The sequence below is a fragment of the Astyanax mexicanus genome, chromosome 17, assembly GCF_023375975.1.
Source record: "Astyanax mexicanus isolate ESR-SI-001 chromosome 17, AstMex3_surface, whole genome shotgun sequence".
In the NCBI taxonomy this organism is placed as follows: domain Eukaryota; kingdom Metazoa; phylum Chordata; class Actinopteri; order Characiformes; family Acestrorhamphidae; genus Astyanax; species Astyanax mexicanus.
This window is the reverse complement of record NC_064424.1, coordinates 1,852,501-1,874,118: the sequence shown is the minus strand read 5'-3', so window position 1 is coordinate 1,874,118 and position 21,618 is coordinate 1,852,501. Positions and strand designations below refer to the sequence as shown.

Here is a 21,618-nt window from a genome sequence, read left to right as displayed (position 1 = left end):
CCCATTATGAAGCCCTTATCCTCTGTGATTTTATTTCTGTCCAGAACGACCATTCACGTGTGTTTGTTTTTCTCAGACGTCCTCTGAGAGGCTGAATTATCTACTGTTTTTCGATGAACTCTGTTTTTCGTAGTCCTCCGGAAATTTTAGTTTTGCGTTTAATAAAATAGCTATTTCTCTACTGCCGTACACCGTGAATACTGTGCACTTTGGGCACCACGGTTTCCACAAAGATCCACGTTTAAAAACACAACAGCGAGTGGACATGGAGGAGCTACTGAACTGCACAATGTCATGTGACTAAGAAATAAAAAAAAAATCTCACTGGTCCGGATGCAGGAGTTTTATCACTGAGTAGAAGTGTGAAATATTTTTTACTACTTTTATCTACTGAGAAACTAATCCCGTCCATGTAGGGCTTTAGGTGCACCTAAAAATCCTTTAATTTTCCCAAAAACAGTCAGTGCAACTGGTTTATAAAATCCACCAGTCAGGTATTAAGGAGCAGTAAAGCCACTCTGCTGAAGTACAGCATTATAATGTTAAGTATTTAGTGTAGTTTCTCCAGCACTAAGGCTGGAGCAGTATTAGCATTAGCCGCTAACCACAGCGCTAAACTATGCCAACCGTGCTAAAATACTATAAATCTAAGCTTGCTGTAAATAAACGGAAGAGATTTACTCACCCAAATAAACAGTTTTCAGGAAAGAAATCTGTGTCGATTAACATCCAGCGTGGTGGTTGCTATGGTGTTGCCCATTGTATCCTTGGTGGTTGACATGGTGTTGCTAAGTTGTCGGTAGGTGATTGCTAATGTGTTGCTATTGTGTCCGTGGTGATTACAGAAGTGTTGCTACGTGGTTGCTAAGTGATTGCAAGGAGGGTGCGAAGGTGACTGTTATCCATGGGAGGCTGCTGAGTGGTTGCTAAATGGTTGCTAGGGTGCTGCTATTGTATTCGTGGTAGTTGCTTTGGTGTTAAGTGGTTGCTACGCGGTTCAGTGTTTGGCAAACATTGGCTCAACGTTTGGCAAACATTGGCTCAACGTTGACCTTTCTATAGATGAGCAAAAGTATTCATACCCTTTGAACTTTTTCACATTTTGTAACCTTACAACCACAAATTTTTTTTATCAAAATCTAAGAAATGTGTGACGTGCAAAAAGTATTCTTTACTCCGAAACTCCTTTTTTTAATCATGTTTTTTTTTTATGCATCTTGGCATCATGTTCTCCTCCACCAGTCTTACACACTGCTTTTGGATAACTTTATGCCTTTACACTTCTGGTGCAAAAAAACAAGCAGTTCCTCTTGATTGTATTCCAGAGGTTTTTTTTTATTTGGTAAAATTACATTTTTAAGTGGTTTTATTTTTCATATATAAATTAAAAACGAGTGAATTATTCTAAGTTAGGTATTACCTGTTAGAGGTTAGGAACACATTCCACTAAATATTGATAGAATAATTAGTAATGGAGTTTTTAGGATTTTTTTGCACACCATTACTGTTCCTGACAAATGAACACAACAGGAGGGTTAAAATCTCAATAAAATGCATTCAAGTTTTCTTATTCCTAGAAAGCAGTTGTGTTAGTGATGAATTGTGAACTCTATAAAGGGTTCACGGAGTGTAAAAGGTGAGGAACCCTGCGCTGCAGAAACACCTGACAGCAGGTGGGTGTCAGTGCTCGCGCTCAGTGCTGGCGCTCAGGACGGCTCCGGCGGTGCCAGGTGTAATGGAGATGTCTCCAGGAGAGAGTGCAATGCCGGTAATGAGTGGCGTGTGGTGAGTGTAATTGGTGAACTGGTGAGCAGAGGCTGAGCTGAGATGTACAGTACCTTCAGAGTGTCTTCATCTGAGGATCTGCAGCGCGTGGAGTTGGTGATGTCGGTGACGGAGCCGTCGGCTTCCACTCCCAGAACCTTCACCGGCACCGACACCCTCTTACCCGTCAACACCGCCGTGTTCAGGAGCTCTGTGCGCTGTACAAAACAACACGCAAAATAAGAGTCCACTTAAAAATGACGAGTTTCTTTGATTTTACCAAATTGAAAACTTCTGGAATATAATCAAGAGGAAGATGGATGATCACAAACCATCAAACCACCAAACTGAACTGCTTGAATTTTTGCATCAGAAGTAAAGCAGCATAAAGTTATCCAAAAGCAGTGTGTAAGACTGGTGGAGGAGGAGAACATGATGCCAAGATGCATGAAAACAACATTATTTGAGGTCTGAAAGCTCTGCATCTTTTTCTTGTTATTTCAGTCATTTCTCATTTTCTGTAAATAAATGCTCTAAATGAGAATATTTTTATTTGGAATTTGGGAGAAATGTTGTCTGTAGTTTATAGAATAAAACAACAATGTTCATTTTACTCAAACATAAACCTATAAATAGCAAAATCAGAGAAACTGATTCAGAAACTGAAGTGATCTCTTCATTTTTTACAGAGTTGTATGTTCATTAGATTCACGGCAAGATATATTTATTATAACTGGCCCCCTAAGCAACCACAGCACTGCTGTTGACACTGATACAAGCGTGTATTGTGAAGATATTAGAACTGTAAGTACAGTCTCCGTCTGTTCAACTAAAAAACTGCAGAATTAGATCAGAAGAGAGCTAGTGAGTTTTGAGAGTGTGATACATTAATACTAAAAACACCAGATTCATCCACTCTGAAAGGAGACCGCAACACAATGCACGTTTTACAAGTACGCTTCTACATTCTGACTGCGAACACTTATTCTAATATCATGAAAAAGGTCATGAAACCCTTAAAATATATGGACTGCTGCTTTAAATATACAGAATGCTCTAAATCTCCATTTCTTCTAACATGGAAAAACATAGCTAAAAACAGCATTTCAGTTCAATGAGAAACATTTATATTGATTCATTCATCAAGAAATGTTGAGACCGTGTAAGGGACAAGTTTGAGTGTTCAAATTATGTAGTAAACTAAAAATCGTCAAAAAGGGACATGCTAGTTTTTCATTGGACAGCGATGATCTACAACAATATACAGTACCAGTCTAAAGTTTGGACACACCTTCCGATTCAATGTTCATTTAGGTGCTCTTATCTGGGGAGCTGTTAACTTGTGGTTTCTGAGGCTGGAAACTCTCGCACTTCTATCATTTCCTGGGGCAGTCCTGATGAGTGCCAGTTTCATCATTATAATGTTTTTATTTAATTGACCGACTTTCATTTCTTGGTAATTTTTTCTTTACTGAGTTGAGTAGTTCCTTCTTCTCAGAATGGATTATAACATGTACTCAAATAGTACTATTCACTAGTAATATCGTGATATTTTGTGGCTTTTTGTTGCGATAACGATACTCTACACGATAGGAGAAAAACATTGAATTGATATGATATAATTGCGATATTAAAAAATACAAGAATTTTATCAGATTTGTAACAGAAGTCAATGATTCAGAATGACCAGTCATGATACTAATAATGATGCTCTCCAAATATCTCCATATATCCAGGATTAAGGTAAAATAAATGATACTGGACAGATATAATCTGTCTCTAGTAGATATATAATGGGAAATGAGAACAGTGTAAATTTTTCTTTTGTTGATAAAAAAAAACAGTTAGTAGTAAAAGTAGGACATAATTGTGAATTGGAATGATTTTTTTTTACTTTTTTCTTTTTTTTATCAAAATCTAAGAAACGTGTGATGTGCAAAAGTATTCTTTACACTGAAACTCCCTTTTTTAATCACATTTTTTTTAATGCATCTTGGCATCATGTTCTCCTCCACCAGTCTTACACACTGCTTTTGGATAACTTTATGCTGCTTTACTCCTGGTGTAAAAATTCAAGCAGTTCAGTTTGGTGATTTGGTAGTAGTATCCTGATGTGATATTTAGAGGTGGGTGATATGGCACAATATATTTTAGGGTATAATATCAATAAGTTCACCATATTTAAAAGTGTTGGTGAAATTATTGTGTACAATAAAATATGGCACACCTCTACTCCTACTATTTATTGTATCACAATTTTACAACTGATTCTGATACTGTATACTGTATATTATATATGACATTAAACCACCCGCTTTTAAATAAAACTCTATAAATCTATAAACCTGTACATCACGTATCAGCTGCTGACACTGCCTCATTTATATCCATCTAAATTCAGAGTTAAGAGCTGGCGTGTGGAGGCAGCCCCCCCGTGGAGCCGTTCCCGTCTTAAAAACATGTTCAGCAGTGTGTAAAACAGGGTTTCGCATCTGACACTCTCTAATGATGTCGCCGCGGAGCGTCACGCGTGTGACTGATGCGCTCGCCGATTAGGTTTGAGCATAGATTTAACTTCTAGCCTCGCCAGATGTCGTTCAGCAGCCTCTGTACGCAGCACAACAGATGCTGACCGTGATTCGCTAAAATATAGTTAAGGACAAAATCCTGCTTCCCGAGAGCAATTTCAGAATAACACCGTGTTCCACAGAGGACAGTTTTCAGAGTAAAAACACCCCCATGTGATCTTTCGGCATTTAAAATTTCCTTTTTGGCCATTTTTAGCTGAAATGCTTCATTATTGAAGCTAAAGCAGCGGTTTGCATCATTTTTACCCTAAAATAACTGCTTAAAAATATACTGTGATGCTCCACTGATCTTTAACACGGAGAATAGTAGGTTTGTGCGATGTTTGATTTCCCAAAAACGATGTAAAATGCTGTAAATTGAAATAGTAAATTATGGTTTGAGCTTCTTGAAGGTTTTTCAGCACTTGGTTTGAGTGCATTCATTTATTCAGAGTAAGAAGTAGCTTGGTTTAAAATGTTATTGAGGATCTCTACCTCACGCAACCCTTACTTTACCTCATTCTACCTCACTCTTCTTTTACTTTACCTCATTCTACCTCACTCTTCCTTTAATTTACCTTATTCTACCTCACTCTACCCTTACTTTACCTCATTCTACCTCACTCTACCCTTACTTTACCTCATTCTACCTCACTCTACCCTTACTTTACCTTATTCTACCTCACTCTAACCTTACTTTACCTCATTCTACATCACTCTACCCTTACTTTACCTCATTCTACCTCACTCTTCTTTTACTTTACCTCATTCTACCTTACTCTTCCTTTACTTTACCTCATTCTACCTCACTCTACCCTTACTTTACCTCATTCTACCTCACTCTTCTTTTACTTTACCTCATTCTACCTTACTCTTCCTTTACTTTACCTCATTCTACCTCACTCTACCCTTACTTTACCTCATTCTACCTCACTCTACCCTTACTTTACCTCATTCTACCTCACTCTACCCTTACTTTACCTTATTCTACCTCACTCTAACCTTACTTTACCTCATTCTACATCACTCTACCCTTACTTTACCTCATTCTACCTCACTCTTCTTTTACTTTACCTCATTCTACCTTACTCTTCCTTTACTTTACCTCATTCTACCTCACTCTACCCTTACTTTACCTCATTCTACCTCACTCTTCTTTTACTTTACCTCATTCTACCTTACTCTTCCTTTACTTTACCTCATTCTACCTCACTCTACCCTTACTTTACCTCATTCTACCTCACACTACCCTTACTTTACCTCATTCTACCTCACTCTTCCTTTACTTTACCTCATTCTACCTCACACTACCCTTACTTTACCTCATTCTACCTCACTCTTCTTTTACTTTACCTCATTCTACCTCACTCTTCCTTTACTTTACCTCATTCTACCTCACTCTACCCTTACTTTACCTCATTCTACATCACTCTAACCTTACTTTACCTCATTCTACCTCACTCTTCCTTTAATTTACCTTATTCTACCTCACTCTACCCTTACTTTACCTCATTCTACCTCACTCTACCCTTACTTTACCTCATTCTACCTCACTCTTCTTTTACTTTACCTCATTCTACCTTACTCTTCCTTTACTTTACCTCATTCTACCTCACTCTTCTTTTACTTTACCTCATTCTACCTTACTCTTCCTTTACTTTACCTCATTCTACCTCACTCTACCCTTACTTTACCTCATTCTACCTCACTCTTCTTTTACTTTACCTCATTCTACCTTACTCTTCCTTTACTTTACCTCATTCTACCTCACTCTACCCTTACTTTACCTCATTCTACCTCACACTACCCTTACTTTACCTCATTCTACCTCACTCTTCCTTTACTTTACCTCATTCTACCTCACTCTACCCTTACTTTACCTCATTCTACCTCACTCTACCCTTACTTTACCTCATTCTACCTCACTCTTCCTTTACTTTACCTCATTCTACCTCACTCTACCCTTACTTTACCTCATTCTACATCACTCTAACCTTACTTTACCTCATTCTACCTCACTCTACCATTACTTTACCTCATTCTACCTTACTCCACCCTTACTTTACCTCATTCTACCTCACTCTACCCTTACTTTACCTCATTCTACCTCATTCTTCTTTTACTTTACCTCATTCTACCTCACTCTACCCTTACTTTACCTCATTCTACCTCACTCTACCCTTACTTTACCTCATTCTACCTCACTCTTCTTTTACTTTACCTCATTCTACCTCACTCTACCATTACTTTACCTCATTCTACCTTACTCCACCCTTACTTTACCTCATTCTACCTCACTCTACCCTTACTTTACCTCATTCTACCTCACTCTTCTTTTACTTTACCTCATTCTACCTTACTCTTCCTTTACTTTACCTCATTCTACCTCACTCTACCCTTACTTTACGTCATTCTACCTCACTCTTCTTTTACTTTACCTCATTCTACCTTACTCTTCCTTTACTTTACCTCATTCTACCTCACTCTACCCTTACTTTACCTCATTCTACCTCACACTACCCTTACTTTACCTCATTCTACCTCACTCTTCCTTTACTTTACCTCATTCTACCTCACACTACCCTTACTTTACCTCATTCTACCTCACTCTTCTTTTACTTTACCTCATTCTACCTCACTCTTCCTTTACTTTACCTCATTCTACCTCACTCTACCCTTACTTTACCTCATTCTACATCACTCTAACCTTACTTTACCTCATTCTACCTCACTCTTCCTTTAATTTACCTTATTCTACCTCACTCTACCCTTACTTTACCTCATTCTACCTCACTCTACCCTTACTTTACCTCATTCTACCTCACTCTTCCTTTACTTTACCTCATTCTACCTCTCTCTACCCTTGCTTTACCTCATTCTACCTCACTCTACCCTTACTTTACCTCATTCTACCTCACTCTACCCTTACTTTACCTCATTCTACCTCACTCTTCTTTTACTTTACCTCATTCTACCTTACTCTTCCTTTACTTTACCTCATTCTACCTCACTCTTCTTTTACTTTACCTCATTCTACCTTACTCTTCCTTTACTTTACCTCATTCTACCTCACTCTACCCTTACTTTACCTCATTCTACCTCACTCTTCTTTTACTTTACCTCATTCTACCTTACTCTTCCTTTACTTTACCTCATTCTACCTCACTCTACCCTTACTTTACCTCATTCTACCTCACACTACCCTTACTTTACCTCATTCTACCTCACTCTTCCTTTACTTTACCTCATTCTACCTCACTCTACCCTTACTTTACCTCATTCTACCTCACTCTACCCTTACTTTACCTCATTCTACCTCACTCTTCCTTTACTTTACCTCATTCTACCTCACTCTACCCTTACTTTACCTCATTCTACATCACTCTAACCTTACTTTACCTCATTCTACCTCACTCTACCATTACTTTACCTCATTCTACCTTACTCCACCCTTACTTTACCTCATTCTACCTCACTCTACCCTTACTTTACCTCATTCTACCTCATTCTTCTTTTACTTTACCTCATTCTACCTTACTCTTCCTTTACTTTACCTCATTCTACCTCACTCTACCCTTACTTTACCTCATTCTACCTCACTCTTCTTTTACTTTACCTCATTCTACCTCACTCTTCCTTTACTTTACCTCATTCTATCTCACTCTTCCTTTACTTTACCTCATTCTACCTCACTCTTCCTTTACTTTACCTCATTCTACCTCACTCTTCTTTTACTTTACCTCATTCTACCTCACTCTACCATTACTTTACCTCATTCTACCTTACTCCACCCTTACTTTACCTCATTCTACCTCACTCTACCCTTACTTTACCTCATTCTACCTCACTCTTCTTTTACTTTACCTCATTCTACCTTACTCTTCCTTTACTTTACCTCATTCTACCTCACTCTACCCTTACTTTACCTCATTCTACCTCACTCTTCTTTTACATTACCTCATTCTACCTTACTCTTCCTTTACTTTACCTCATTCTACCTCACTCTACCCTTACTTTACCTCATTCTACCTCACTCTTCTTTTACTTTACCTCATTCTACCTCACTCTTCCTTTACTTTACCTCATTCTACCTCACTCTACCCTTACTTTACCTCATTCTACCTCACTCTTCCTTTACTTTACCTCATTCTACCTCACTCTTCTTTTACTTTACCTCATTCTACCTCACTCTACCCTTACTTTACCTCATTCTACCTCACTCTACCCTTACTTTACCTCATTCTACCTCACTCTACCCTTACTTTATCTCATTCTACCTCACTCTTCTTTTACTTTACCTCATTCTACCTCACTCTTCCTTTACTTTACCTCATTCTACCTCACTCTACCCTTACTTTACCTCATTCTACCTCACTCTTCCTTTACTTTACCTCATTCTACCTCACTCTACCCTTACTTTACCTCATTCTACCTCACTCTACCATTACTTTACCTCATTCTACCTCACTCTACCCTTACTTTACCTCATTCTACATCACTCTAACCTTTACCTCATTCTACCTCACTCTAACCTTACTTTACCTCATTCTACCTCACTCTAACCTTACTTTACCTCATTCTACCAAACTCTAACCTTACTTTACCTCATTCTACCTCACTCTACCCTTACTCTACCTCATTCTACCTCACTCTACCTGTACTTTACCTTACTCTTCTCACTCTACCCTTAGTCTACCTTTGATTTACCACACTCTACTTCACTCTACATCATTCCATCTCAGTCTACTCTTACTCTTACTCTACCTCACTTCATCTCATTTTTCTTAATCTACCTCACTCTACTCCTGCTTAACCTCACTCTCCCCCCATTCTACCCTACCCTACAGGTTTAATTTTGTACAGTAATTGTAATTAACAGTAAATACAGTATGTTTGTTTTTTACTTTGTCTTCTTGTTGAAGCAGCACTTCAAATGAGCCATATTTGTTGCACATTTGTTGTTTCTACTTTTGTTTTGCACTCAGGCAAAGAACTCTGCTGTGTTCAGGCACAAAATAACAAATTTTTTTTCTTAGAAACTACACCATTTAAAAATATAATTCTTTAACACTTTACTTGGATGGTCCATTTGATGGCCTCTTTGATGCTCAACTGACTTTCAACTAACATTCAACTGCATCTCTACTAAATGCAAATGAACTAAAAGGTGAAAGTAAATGATTCTCTTTTGAATATAATCCAACATCCAACTCTAATCCAAACGCTTATCTTAATATTTTAGGATTGGGTTTAGGGTTAGATTTTAATCTTAGGTTAAGGTTAGGGTAAGGGTTAGGTGTAGGGTTCGATTTTAGGGTTGATTAAGGGTTAAGGTTATATTTTGAATAATTTACATTCAACATAGGGTTAAGTTCAATTTAATGTACATTCAATTCAGTGTTAGTTGAATGTCAGTTGAGCATCAACAAGGCCATAAGATGGACCATCCAAGCAAAGTGTTACCTATAATTCTTTGTTTTTTTACACTAATCAGGTGCCAATTAGCCTAAATTGCAAAGCGAAATAAAAATAATGTATGCCATGCAAGAGTTCGGGTCCTAGGAGGTTGTAAATGTTCATGCATTTGATATATAAAATAAAAAGATTTGTTTAAGACACATTATAAAGATTACTTTAAGAAAGGTGTCTTTTTTTTATGCATCTTTGATGAAATGCTTAGTGCAGTATTAGAAATACTAATAATAATAATAATATGATGAAATGAATAGAGTAGACGGGTCTAATCATGAACAGAGAATCATCCTTTAAATTAGCGTCAGTTTCTATAGGGCTGAATCGATGAATCAGAAGATGTAGGTCCTACACCGGGGATGACAAAGATAGAGATAGATCAAAGGCGGGGGGCATCAGAGCTGGCACTGAGCCACACACACACTCATACACACAGCTCCTCAGAGAGACCCATGAATCATTTATATGGGTTATTGTACTCTTATAGCTGAAGGCGTCTATACAGAAGCATCAAATGAAAAATACATCTGCGTACATCTGAGCTGCCCCTCAGCAGCTACAGCAGCAGCATTAACAGCCACACATGTTCACTCTGGATTTATCATCAATTTTATACATCTAAAAGGATAAATTACCAAGCTTAAGGGAGCTAACAGAGATATTGCATGCAGTCGTAAAGCTGGCAGGGATTTGATGGGACCAAACGAGCGTGAGAAGGTATATACAGATATTTATATATCCTCCTGAGACCCAGTGTCCTCATATGTGGACGTTACATTAGGGTTGGACGATGTCTCCTTAATTGGAAGATGACTATCTTTACAGTGAAACATCCCAATGCACGATGATATCGTTCGCGGGGGGTTTTGTCAATAAAATACAAAAAATATTTAAAATGAATAAACAATCATTAATATAAAATAAAAACTCATTCAAAACACAATCGAAGGCTATCTAATAGAATGCAGAATATCAGTTTCAGTTTGTTTCAGTTTCAAATAATTGAAACAGCTCGTTTTGAAATTTGTTAGATTATATTTTTGTCAACATTTTGGGTTTATTTTCGTTTGTTATTTTTCTAATAATAATAGAAATTACATAATTTATTTTCTTTTGTACATTTTTTTTTAAGGGCCAAGTAACAAAAGTAAGGCAATAGTTACTTTTACTGGTAACTAGTTACTTTTAGTAACTAGTTTACTTTAGTGGAGTAACTCTGTTAGTAACTCAGTTACTTTTTTTGAGAAGTAACTAGTAAATATAACTAATTACTTTTTCAAAGTAAGGTGCCCAACACTGGTTGACAATGAGCAAGTTTCCCGACACACAACGAGCAGGCTTATTCTATTTGCGTAAATAACATAAAATGTTTAAAATTAATACAGACATGTAGAAAAAGAACGAAGACAAGCTGTAACCTATAAATAATATCATAATAATAATATAATAATAAATAATATAATATGCCAATTAGGCATATTTGTAGCAGTAGGGTATTTAAATTTTCATCCCTGACTCTAATTCATTTAAGTTATATACCTGATTTGATAATTTTCTGTACAATCCCTGCTAAAGATTTAGGTGAAGGAGACCTAAAGAAGGTCAGTACATGTTTCTGGAAAAACAAAAAAATGGGCGTGGCATCGGGATGGTTACCATCCATCGCAATGTTGGGTCATAAATGACCATCGGCACATCGGCACAACCCTACGTTACATTTCTGCTTCTCTGCAGCATGATACTTCATTTTTTAAAGCGTTGACCCTTTGGCCTCATATAGGGAGTTAGAGACACTACCTGTGCCTTCAATTGATTGAAAACAAGAGGGCGGGAATTCCAGTCAAAAGTTTCTACAGCCAGTCCAGACAGAAACACGCACCAGATAAAAACTCTTAATGAATTTTATGTTTGAAACTAGTTTGTTTACTTACTGTAGACAGCTTAAGAAAGCTGTAGAAGGAAACCTTTTTTGTTTTAGGATGATTTAGGTCCTTTTGAAGGACTTTTTTTTAAAGGTTAAAGTAAAATACTGTCCCCAAATGAGCAGATTGGTACAGTTTTCGAGTACAAATTATTTACGCTAAATTATTATTCAATTAAAAAATGCACACCAAGCAAAAGTCTGGGTCCCAAGAGGATATATATGTATATATATATATATTAAAAAAAAGGCTCACCATGATCTGCGGGACTATGCCGACGTAGTCTCTCTGGATGGTGTAAATCCTCATGGTGCCCTCGTCCCGGATCATGTTCCCTGGCAGCTCTAGACGCCACGCGATCATCTGGCTCTCCAAATGGTCGCCCTGCTCCTGAGTCTCAAAGTCCAGCTGCAGGACCTCCAGCAAACCCCTGAGATTAGACACAGTACAAACATCAACAAGCAGAAAATTCATATTCATCAATTCTGTAGTTCTTTATCTGTTTCTCTCTATACTTTATTTTTTATTCTCCTTCTTATTTTCATACAGTTCTTCAATACTCAGAAGAACCCACAGGATAGAAAACCACCATAGAGATACAGCTTTTTACAGCTTATTATTATTATTTGGGTGGTGGTGGTGTATGAGGTGTTAGTGTGTGTTGAGCTGGTGGTACAGTGAGTGGATCAGATACAGCAGTGATTAGCAGTGATTAGCATGGTGGTGGTGTATGAGGTGTTAGTGAGTGTTGAGCTGGTGGTACAGTGAGTGGATCAGATACAGCAGTGATTAGCAGTGATTAGCATGGTGGTGGTGTATGAGGTGTTAGTGAGTGTTGAGCTGGTGGTACAGTGAGTGGATCAGATACAGCAGTGATTAGCAGTGATTAGCATGGTGGTGGTGTATGAGGTGTTAGTGTGTGTTGAGCTGGTGGTACAGTGAGTGGATCAGATACAGCAGTGATTAGCAGTGATTAGCATGGTGGTGGTGTATGAGGTGTTAGTGTGTGTTGAGCTGGTGGTACAGTGAGTGGATCAGATACAGCAGTGATTAGCAGTGATTAGCATGGTGGTGGTGTATGAGGTGTTAGTGTGTGTTGAGCTGGTGGTACAGTGAGTGAATCAGATACAGCAGTAGTTGTATTTGCTGAAGTTCTTAAACAGCTCAGGGCCCTATGTTAGTGATCTATAGGCGATAGATGCAGTTTGATTTAGGGTGTGTCAGTGTTGCTTCGCTATCGCAACGATGGGAAAAGTACACCTTACGCGTCTGTCTCATTCCCTTTAAGAGTCAGGTGATCTCTGACTTTGGTGGTTTGCTATTTTAAGGGTGCAGCTACCTGGACGTGTCCAACAAACTCTTCTCAGCAGAGGAAACTGAGCTGCTGGTTGACGCTGTGAAGGAGCTCCAGCAGCTCATTTACGGGAACAGCAATGTTATTTTATTTACTATTCTGTTTATCGTTGATGTAAAAGTTGGGTTTGTGCTGCCAAGATAGCGATGAGCGTCTGATTGTTGTCGTCAGTCTAGGTTGTATTCAGTCAGTGAAGCAGTTTAGTCAGTGTAGATATGTTCAGAAGCACTCAGGAAAAAATAATTAAAATTAAAATAGACTGTTGGTGGGGTGTCAGATAGTAATAAACATCACTATAATAGAGCACCAACATTGTCCTATGGGCAGAGGACACACAATCATCTAGCTGAAGTCCAGCTGCAGGACCCCCAGCAGACCCCTGGCATCAGACAGCATCCAAACATCAACAGCTGGTGTTAAATCACAGCTTATTAATTGATTATTTAAAGCTCATACATGCTTCATAATGAGTCTCTAGAGGGATTTACTCAGCAATGCATCCATATAAATAATGGAAGTCATTATGGCAATCAGTCCCACAGAGATCTGAGGGATTCTAATGGATTCAAATATAAATATTCAGCCAATATATTATTACTGAAGAAAAAAGCTGGCTATACGTTTTTATGTACTTATATAAAAAAACATTAGAACCATAATAGAACCATAATGAGGAGTTTCTCAGATTTCGCTATTTATAGGTTTATGTTTGAGTAAAATGAACATTGTTGTTTTATTCTATAAACTACAGACAACATTTCTCCCAAATTCCAAATAAAAATATTCTCATTTAGAGCATTTATTTACAGAAAATGAGAAATGGCTGAAATAACAACAAAAAGATGCAGAGCTTTTCAGAGATTAGCTTTAATTAGCTTTCATTTTATTTTATATTTCCATCCCACATTAAATGCTGCAGCCTCTGCTGTCTGTTGCACCATTTAAGGTGGAACACGAAAATTGGCTAGCTAGTTACCGAGATGAACTGTTTTGTGGGCCAGATGTGAAACTTGTGAGGTTGTTTGAACTATAATGAACGATAATGAAAAATGATAAATAAAATGAAAAATAACCTACCCCTCCAGACTAACAAGAATAAGGATGCCCTACCCCTTATGCTTAATTGTGCAAAACAGAGCAGTAGGGCTAAGTGGTAGAGCCAAAGGGGTGAAATGGAATTGGGCCAGCAGCACTGCTCCATGGTGATCTATCTATCCTGTGGATAGCATTTGAAGAACAGGGTGAAAGGAGGATAAAAATAAAGTCTGATACAGAACTACAGTCTACTACAGTAATTATAGACCTACAAAGTACTTCTATATATAAAATAAATGAATATTGGCCGCCGTAGAAATAAGGAGGCTAAGTGAAGCCCTCAGTGCTCTGGAGCAGCAGTAAAGCTTTTCACTGGTGAAATCAGGGTTTTAGTGATGGAGGGTCGAATGGTCCGGTTGTATCTCCTCCTCCCGCTGTGTATCATGGGTTTCTTAGCGCTGAGGGAATCCTCTCTGCTGGTTAATACGAGGTTAAGACGCTGGATCTCGGCTCTAATATGCGCTGGACGCTCGGGTCTTTAAGCCGGGATGACGCACAGATGTATCGGGGATGATTACAGATAAGTGGGTCGGCCTGCAGGAGCTGGTGGCTGTGGTGGTGGTGTGGGGGGTTGAGCAGGGATGGTGCATTAGGTGACTAGGGCTGGATAATGGTCTGGCAGGCATTCATACTGATGGAAAACGTGATTATTATTTCATTTACGTGGACATGCAGTACAAGGGCACTCTATAAAAATATATATTGTTCAATGTTCTATTTGTCACATGCATATTGTCTCTGTCCAATGAAAAACATGTATCTCCATTTGTATCGATTTTTAGTTTACTAAAAATACTAAAAATACTAAATTGACCTGAAATGGAAATGAAGTCCTTTTACATTGAAAGTTTAGAAGTTTTTTTTCTCTCTCCTGTAAAATTTAAAGCTGTTTTGGAGATACATGTTTTTCATTTGACAGCGACTATATTTTTACATAGTACAACATGCAGGAAAAAAGCTTTGATTACACATAAGTATGACATGATTACAAAAAGAAAAAAAATGTGTATATATATATATATATGTATATGTATGTATATATATATATGTATGTATGTGTATGTATGTGTGTATGTATATATGTGTGTGTACATATATATATATATATATATATATATATATATATTTATATATATATGTACACACACATTTATTATGGGTATTTCATATATATACAAATATCCAGAGGATAAGATAATATTATTAGGTGACATATATAGAAACAACTCTGGTGAAAATTAGGGGTGGGACAAAATATTGATATTTCGATATATTGTATTGTTTTAATATGCCTGTGTCTGGTAAAGAAACTGAATTAGCAGGAGCCTGTGACTGGGCAGACGCCTGTGAAAGGGCAGAAGCCTGTGAAAGGGCAGAAGCCTTTTACTAAACTGAAGCCAGTGGCTGGAAAGAAGCCTCTAAAATTGGCAAAAGCCTGTGAGTGGGCAGAAACCTGAGATTAGGCAGAAGCCCCCCGTGGCTGGAAAGAAGCCTCTAAAAATGTAGCAGAAGACGAATGGGCAGAAGCCTGTGGAGGGGCAGAAGCCTGTGGAGGGGCAGAAGCCTGTAAACAGGCACAAGCTTGAATTGGCCAGAAGCTTGTGAACGGGCAGAAGCCAGTGGCTAAACGGAAGCCTCTAAAAAGAGGCAATAGCCTGTGAATGGGCAGAGGCCTGTAAACAGACACAAGCTTGCAATTGGGCAGAAGCCTGTATAAGGACAGAACCCTGTAAAAGGACAGAAGCCTGTGGATGGACAGAAGCCTGTGAACGGGCAGAAGAAATACAGCATATATGTACACACACACACACACATTTATTATGGGTATTTCATATATATACAAATATCCAGAGGATAAGATAATATTATTAGGTGACATATATAGAAACAACACTTCTGATATGTGTTATATATTCCATTTCTGTGTGAATTGTGAAAGTGATCTTATAAAATTGTATGTTTTATTGCCATGATGCTCTAATTTCTGCCATGAGAGCAGCATTTTTCTTCTTCTTCTAAAACGATGTATGTATATTCCACTCATATAGTAATAATGTAATGACATCATGATGCAATTACACATTAAAGTGTTAAAATCATATGGAATTATTTAGTAAAGACGAAATTTTTAGAGCAATTGTTTAATATTTATTTTACAATCTAACCGCCTTCAGACAGCTTGTACCTGTGTTACTTAATCTTGTTTATTCTTAACTTTTATTTCTTATTTTAATTATTTTGGTTCTTTATTTACTTTTTCTGTACTTTTTTGTATGTTTGTATTGTATTATTGCTTTTTAAATGATTTTGATTATTATAACAACTGTGCTGAACTCAACAAGAAGGGACTTTATTTAACCTGTAGTTTGTCTTTTATTAATAACAACGTCTCTGTTCATACTTCCTTTACAATTTTGAAAATGAACATGTCTATTTCAGATGTTAATCACAAATGTAACTATCAATACCCACATACTTTGTGTTTAAACAGATGAGGGGGTAGCAGTGTCATTCAATACACTGTACATGCTTTTACACTGTAATATATAGATATATGCATATATGTCTTTGACTAGTAATGCCTTCATTAACGAATGCAAATATCTGAGACTGACCCGACTCTATTAATAACCCCCTGCTCCTCTGAATGACCCGTCATTTCAAAAGGTTAACCAAACCTAATCACGGTATTAACATACACAAGCCCTACAATATTTATGCGCTCAGAACGTCTTCCCAACAGACTCCTCCCCTAAATAACTCCCGGAAATCGATTTACATTAATAATGACTGCGTTTCCCCACAGACTCCCAATCGCACGGTGAAAGCGTGAAGCCGTTACATGTTTAAACCAGGCGTTTAAATAGAGGATGTGTTTAACGAGACATTTGTAGTTTTTAAGGTGGATTAAAGTCTTTAAAAAACATTACAAATCTGTTCGTATGAAAAAGCTGATCCACCTCCTGCTGTGAAGCAAATTTACACTGATCCTCTGCTCTCTGTTCGGTGTTTTTAGAAGCAACAAGTAGCTTAAGGGTAAATTTGGAAACGAACTGAAGAGAATAGAACAGAAGCCGCGAGGTAATGAGAGCATGTTTAGAGGTCTTTAACAGCTTCATTCCTGAAACACATGTTTTTTAATTGGACCTCTGGGCTCCTCGTGGAACCAGTGTTAGCTGCTGAATAATTGAATCATTTATGGCACATATTCTAATTATCCAACAGGTCTGTAATCATCGTGTGACTCATATGATATCAGTGTGTTCAGAATAGATAAGGTTGGTATGGTTTTAGTAATTAAAAGAAAATTATTGTTTCGCTAAACAATCCTAAATTATTGTTTAGGAGAGTTGTGTTTGTGGTTGAAGCTAAATTTCTTGCAGATGCTTGTAAAACCAGCAAACAGGTTAAACGTGCAATCCAAGAAGGGCAATCCAAGAAGGGCAATCCAAAAGATTAGGCAAAGAGTAGCCAGACCAGGTCAAAAATAGGAACAACAAAAACCAAGGGGTAAAGCAGGGACGAAGTCAAACATTCAGGCATAAGCTCAAAAAAAAAAAAAATACAGCAAACATAAAAAAATGCACAAACGCAAGCAAGCATGCCTTAAATACACACCTAGGCAATCAGACACAGGAGAAGGAAATTAGAATTCAGGTGACCATGAACGCTCAAAAATCCAGACCAGGTCAAAAATATGAACAGCAAGAACAAACATGTTCAGAATAGATATGGTTGGTTTATTGTTTGTAAAAACCCTTTAAAGCACTTTATCTTCATTTAATACAGGAACCTGTAAGAGGGAACAGGCTGTCTGAGCAGCTGCTCCAATAAGAACCAGGTAAACAGGAAGGAGGAGGGGCGAGGGGGGTATCACACCCCCTTACAGCCTGTCCCTCAATAACCATCATTTTAGAAGAAGAAGAAAAATGCTGCTCTCATGGCAGAAATTAGAGCATCATGGCAATAAAACATACAATTTTATAAGATCACTTTCACAATTCACACAGAAATGGAATATATAACACATATCAGAAGTGTTGCTTCTATATATGTCACCTAATAATATTATCTTATCCTCTGGATATTTGTATATATATGAAATACCCATAATAAATGTGTGTGTGTGTGTACATATATGCTGTATTTCTTCTGCCCGTTCACAGGCTTCTGTCCATCCACAGGCTTCTGTCCTTTTACAGGGTTCTGTCCTTATACAGGCTTCTGCCCAATTGCAAGCTTGTGTCTGTTTACAGGCCTCTGCCCATTCACAGGCTTCTGCTTCTTTTTAGAGGCTTCCGTTTAGCCACTGGCTTCTGCCCGTTCACAGGCTTCTGGCCAATTCAAGCTTGTGCCTGTTTACAGGCTTCTGCCCCTCCACAGGCTTCTGCCCCTCCACAGGCTTCTGCCCGTTTACAGGCTTCTGCCCATTTGGCTTCTGCTACATTTTTAGAGGCTTCTTTCCAGCCACTGGGGGCTTCTGCCCACTCACAGGCTTTTGCCAATTTTAGAGGCTTCTTTCCAGCCACTGGCTTCAGTTTAGTAACAGGCTTCTACCCTTTCACAGGCTTCTGCCCGTTCACAGGCTTCTGCCCAGTCACAGGCTCCTGCTAATTCAGTTTCTTTACCAGACACAGGCATATTAAAACAATACAATATATCGAAATATCAATATTTTGTCCCACCCCTAATTTTCACCAGAGAAACGTTTAATTTCCTATACTTTATAGACTGCCACTTTAAAAGAAGGACCCACAAATCTCGTATGGCTTTTCAATTCTATAAAAACTAACTCTGTATGAAAGTTAAAACAGCCTCATGTCCATAAGACGGACAGTAACAGATGAGGGGAGGGTGAAGGCTTGCCTTTTCCCGGTGAAGACGCTCTTCTTCTGGCAGATGACGGAGATAGTCTGGGGGTCGCTGCCTCTCCCCGGGTCCAGGGCGATGTCCCACAGCTGAGGGTCGCTGGGTCTGGCGGTGCTGAAGGACAGGCCTCTCCGCACCGTGGCTCTGTCACACATACAGGAATAGCAGGTTATAAAACCAGGCTAATGGCTCGACTGCAGGGTTGCATCAGTGCTCCATTTATAACACTGAACTGAACACATGCTGGGGCTGCTGGGAGGCTAATTCACACAGTAAAAAGCAATTTAACTTAAATTAACGATGCACACTATGTACAGAAGGGGTGTACTATATTGTTTTGTGGACAGTATGTTGGGAAACAGTGATGATATGGTTTAAATATATATACATATTGTGAGAATAACAGTATTATGTCTTAAATAAAGCTGTGTAAAAGCAAGACGTTGGTGCTACAATACATATCAACTCAAGTATTTGTGATTAACTTTATATTGCAGGATTTAAATAATTCTGCACTTCAGTATTTGGAAAGTTTTAATTTTAATATTAGTTAAAATTTGTAAATGCTTTTTGTGCATTTTGAGCTGTGCAAGGTGTACTTTTCCCGTCGTTACGATAGCAAAGACACACTGACGTCCAAAATCAAGGTGCATCGTAGACTAATCGACAAATTAGTCTTCAAAATGACCAGTTTCTTTGATTTTGTTATTTGTAGGTAAATGGTGGAGTAAAATGAACTTTATTATATTCAGACAACATTTCTCCCAAATTCCAAATAAAAAATTGTCATTTAGAGCAGAAATTGAGAAATGAACAAAATAACGAATAAGATGCAGAGCAGTGCTTTCAGAACAAAAGTTCATATTAATTTAGAAACAACAATACTAATGTTTTAAGATTTCAGAAATAAATAAATAAATAAATTTGGTGGAATAAACCTGTTTTTAATCACAGTTTTTTTCATGCATCTTGGCATCATGTTCTCCTCCTCCACCAGTCTTACACACTGCTTTTGGATAACTTAATGCTGCTTTACTCCTGGTGCAAAAATTCAAGCAGTTCAATCTTGATTACATTCCAGATGTTTTTAATTTGGTAAAATCAAAGAAACTCATTTTTTGTCCAGAGCAGTTTGGTGGTTTGATGGCTTGTGATCATCCATCTTCCTCTTGATTATATTCCAGATAATTTCTCATCATGTTTAAGTGGTCAACAGAACTGTATATTATATATTGCATTTCCATGAGCTGCAGTTCTGTGCAGTTGTTTGTCTTCAAAAGAAGAACACTGTGTCCAAAACACTTCCTACACTTTCACTCAAAACGCGCGAGTTTAAGCTTTAGCGTGGAAGCTAAACACAATGCGAGGAGCGTGTAACTGTGAGGAACATTAATCTTTCTGTCCTGAGAGCTGAGCCCACTCTCCAGCCTTAAGACGAAGCCAAACGCAGTTTTTTTTCAGCTTTATCCAGCTGACAGACGCTCCGCCGTCCCCCTCGTCCCCCCCCCCCACCGTCCCCCCGTCCTCCGCCGAGGCTTACACATAATGGAAGCGAGCCACGTGCCTGCCCGAGATGTGGGCCAGTCTTGAGCGCTGTCCAACTCTCCAGAACTTATGGTGTGCAGCGCGAGAGCGGACAGTCAGGCAGCCGCGACATCACTGTGACGAGCTGTAATACCTCTGTCCCCTCATCAGTCTCTCGCTCCGTCTCTCAGCATCTGCATTCACACTGCCTTACACTCTCGCCACGGCCATTCTCCTCCCTACTGTCAGTCTCTACTCTCTCTCTTCAGCCGTGTTTATAACCGCAAAAATATCGTGAATGATGGAGACGCTGTAATCTGAACAGTGCGGATCATAATTGAGCTCTGCTCTGTGACATTGGCTCAGAGCTGCTTACTGTAAAATAAAAAATGCAATAGCTGCAAAAGGTGTCAAAAAATGGTGTTCTCTACCATTCTCTACCAGCAAGACAATCTAGTAATTTTTCTAAGCACACGAGAACTAGCAAGGCCATGCCAGTGAATCTCTATAGAGGAGAATACGCACTTAAAGTGAGTCCAACATGAACGGGTTCATATGAAGCAACTGAGCAAAATCAGCAAATCCGAGTTTATAAATGTCTGATAAGTTTTATAATGAAACTGAAATATGTACTTATGTCCTCAACACACAATTATATCACATGTTTCAGAACGGCAGACATCATGTTTTATCATTTTAAACTCTAGTTATACACCTTTTAAACATGCACTACCTGTATCTCCAGGATCAGCTCACAGTAGCAGTAATGCTAGTGCTTCACAGTGTAAAACCTGTTTTTAGACGTGCTTTCTTTGCTTTTTTTTTGTAAAATATATTATTCTACTTTCTAAAATTAAAGAAATAGTTAAAACAAGTAGTTCATAATTATTTTTAATTTAGGGTTTTTAACTTTTAGCTCCATTTAACCCCAGCAAACAATCTACTATATATTTTACACTATAAGGCACAGCGGATTGCCTACTGTTGCCATGTGGGTCAGCCAGACATCTTCCTTGTGAGGGGGAAAATTAACAAAGTGAAGTAAAGTAAA

The 21,618-nt window shown here is 38.2% G+C and overlaps 1 protein-coding gene across 1 annotated transcript in view; it reads right to left on the bottom strand.

Moving 5' to 3' along the window:
• The window catches only part of si:dkey-1d7.3 (transmembrane protein 132D), a 59,121-nt gene that overhangs the window by 14,418 nt on the left and 23,085 nt on the right, over positions 1 to 21,618 (bottom strand). Inside the window, exons 3-5 of the mRNA XM_022666513.2 lie at positions 19,041 to 19,187; positions 11,981 to 12,155; positions 1,839 to 1,982 (exon numbers count right to left, since the gene is read on the bottom strand). Coding sequence (XP_022522234.2) covers positions 1,839 to 1,982; positions 11,981 to 12,155; positions 19,041 to 19,187 — 466 coding nt within the window. The remainder of the gene's footprint in view (positions 1 to 1,838; positions 1,983 to 11,980; positions 12,156 to 19,040; positions 19,188 to 21,618) is intronic.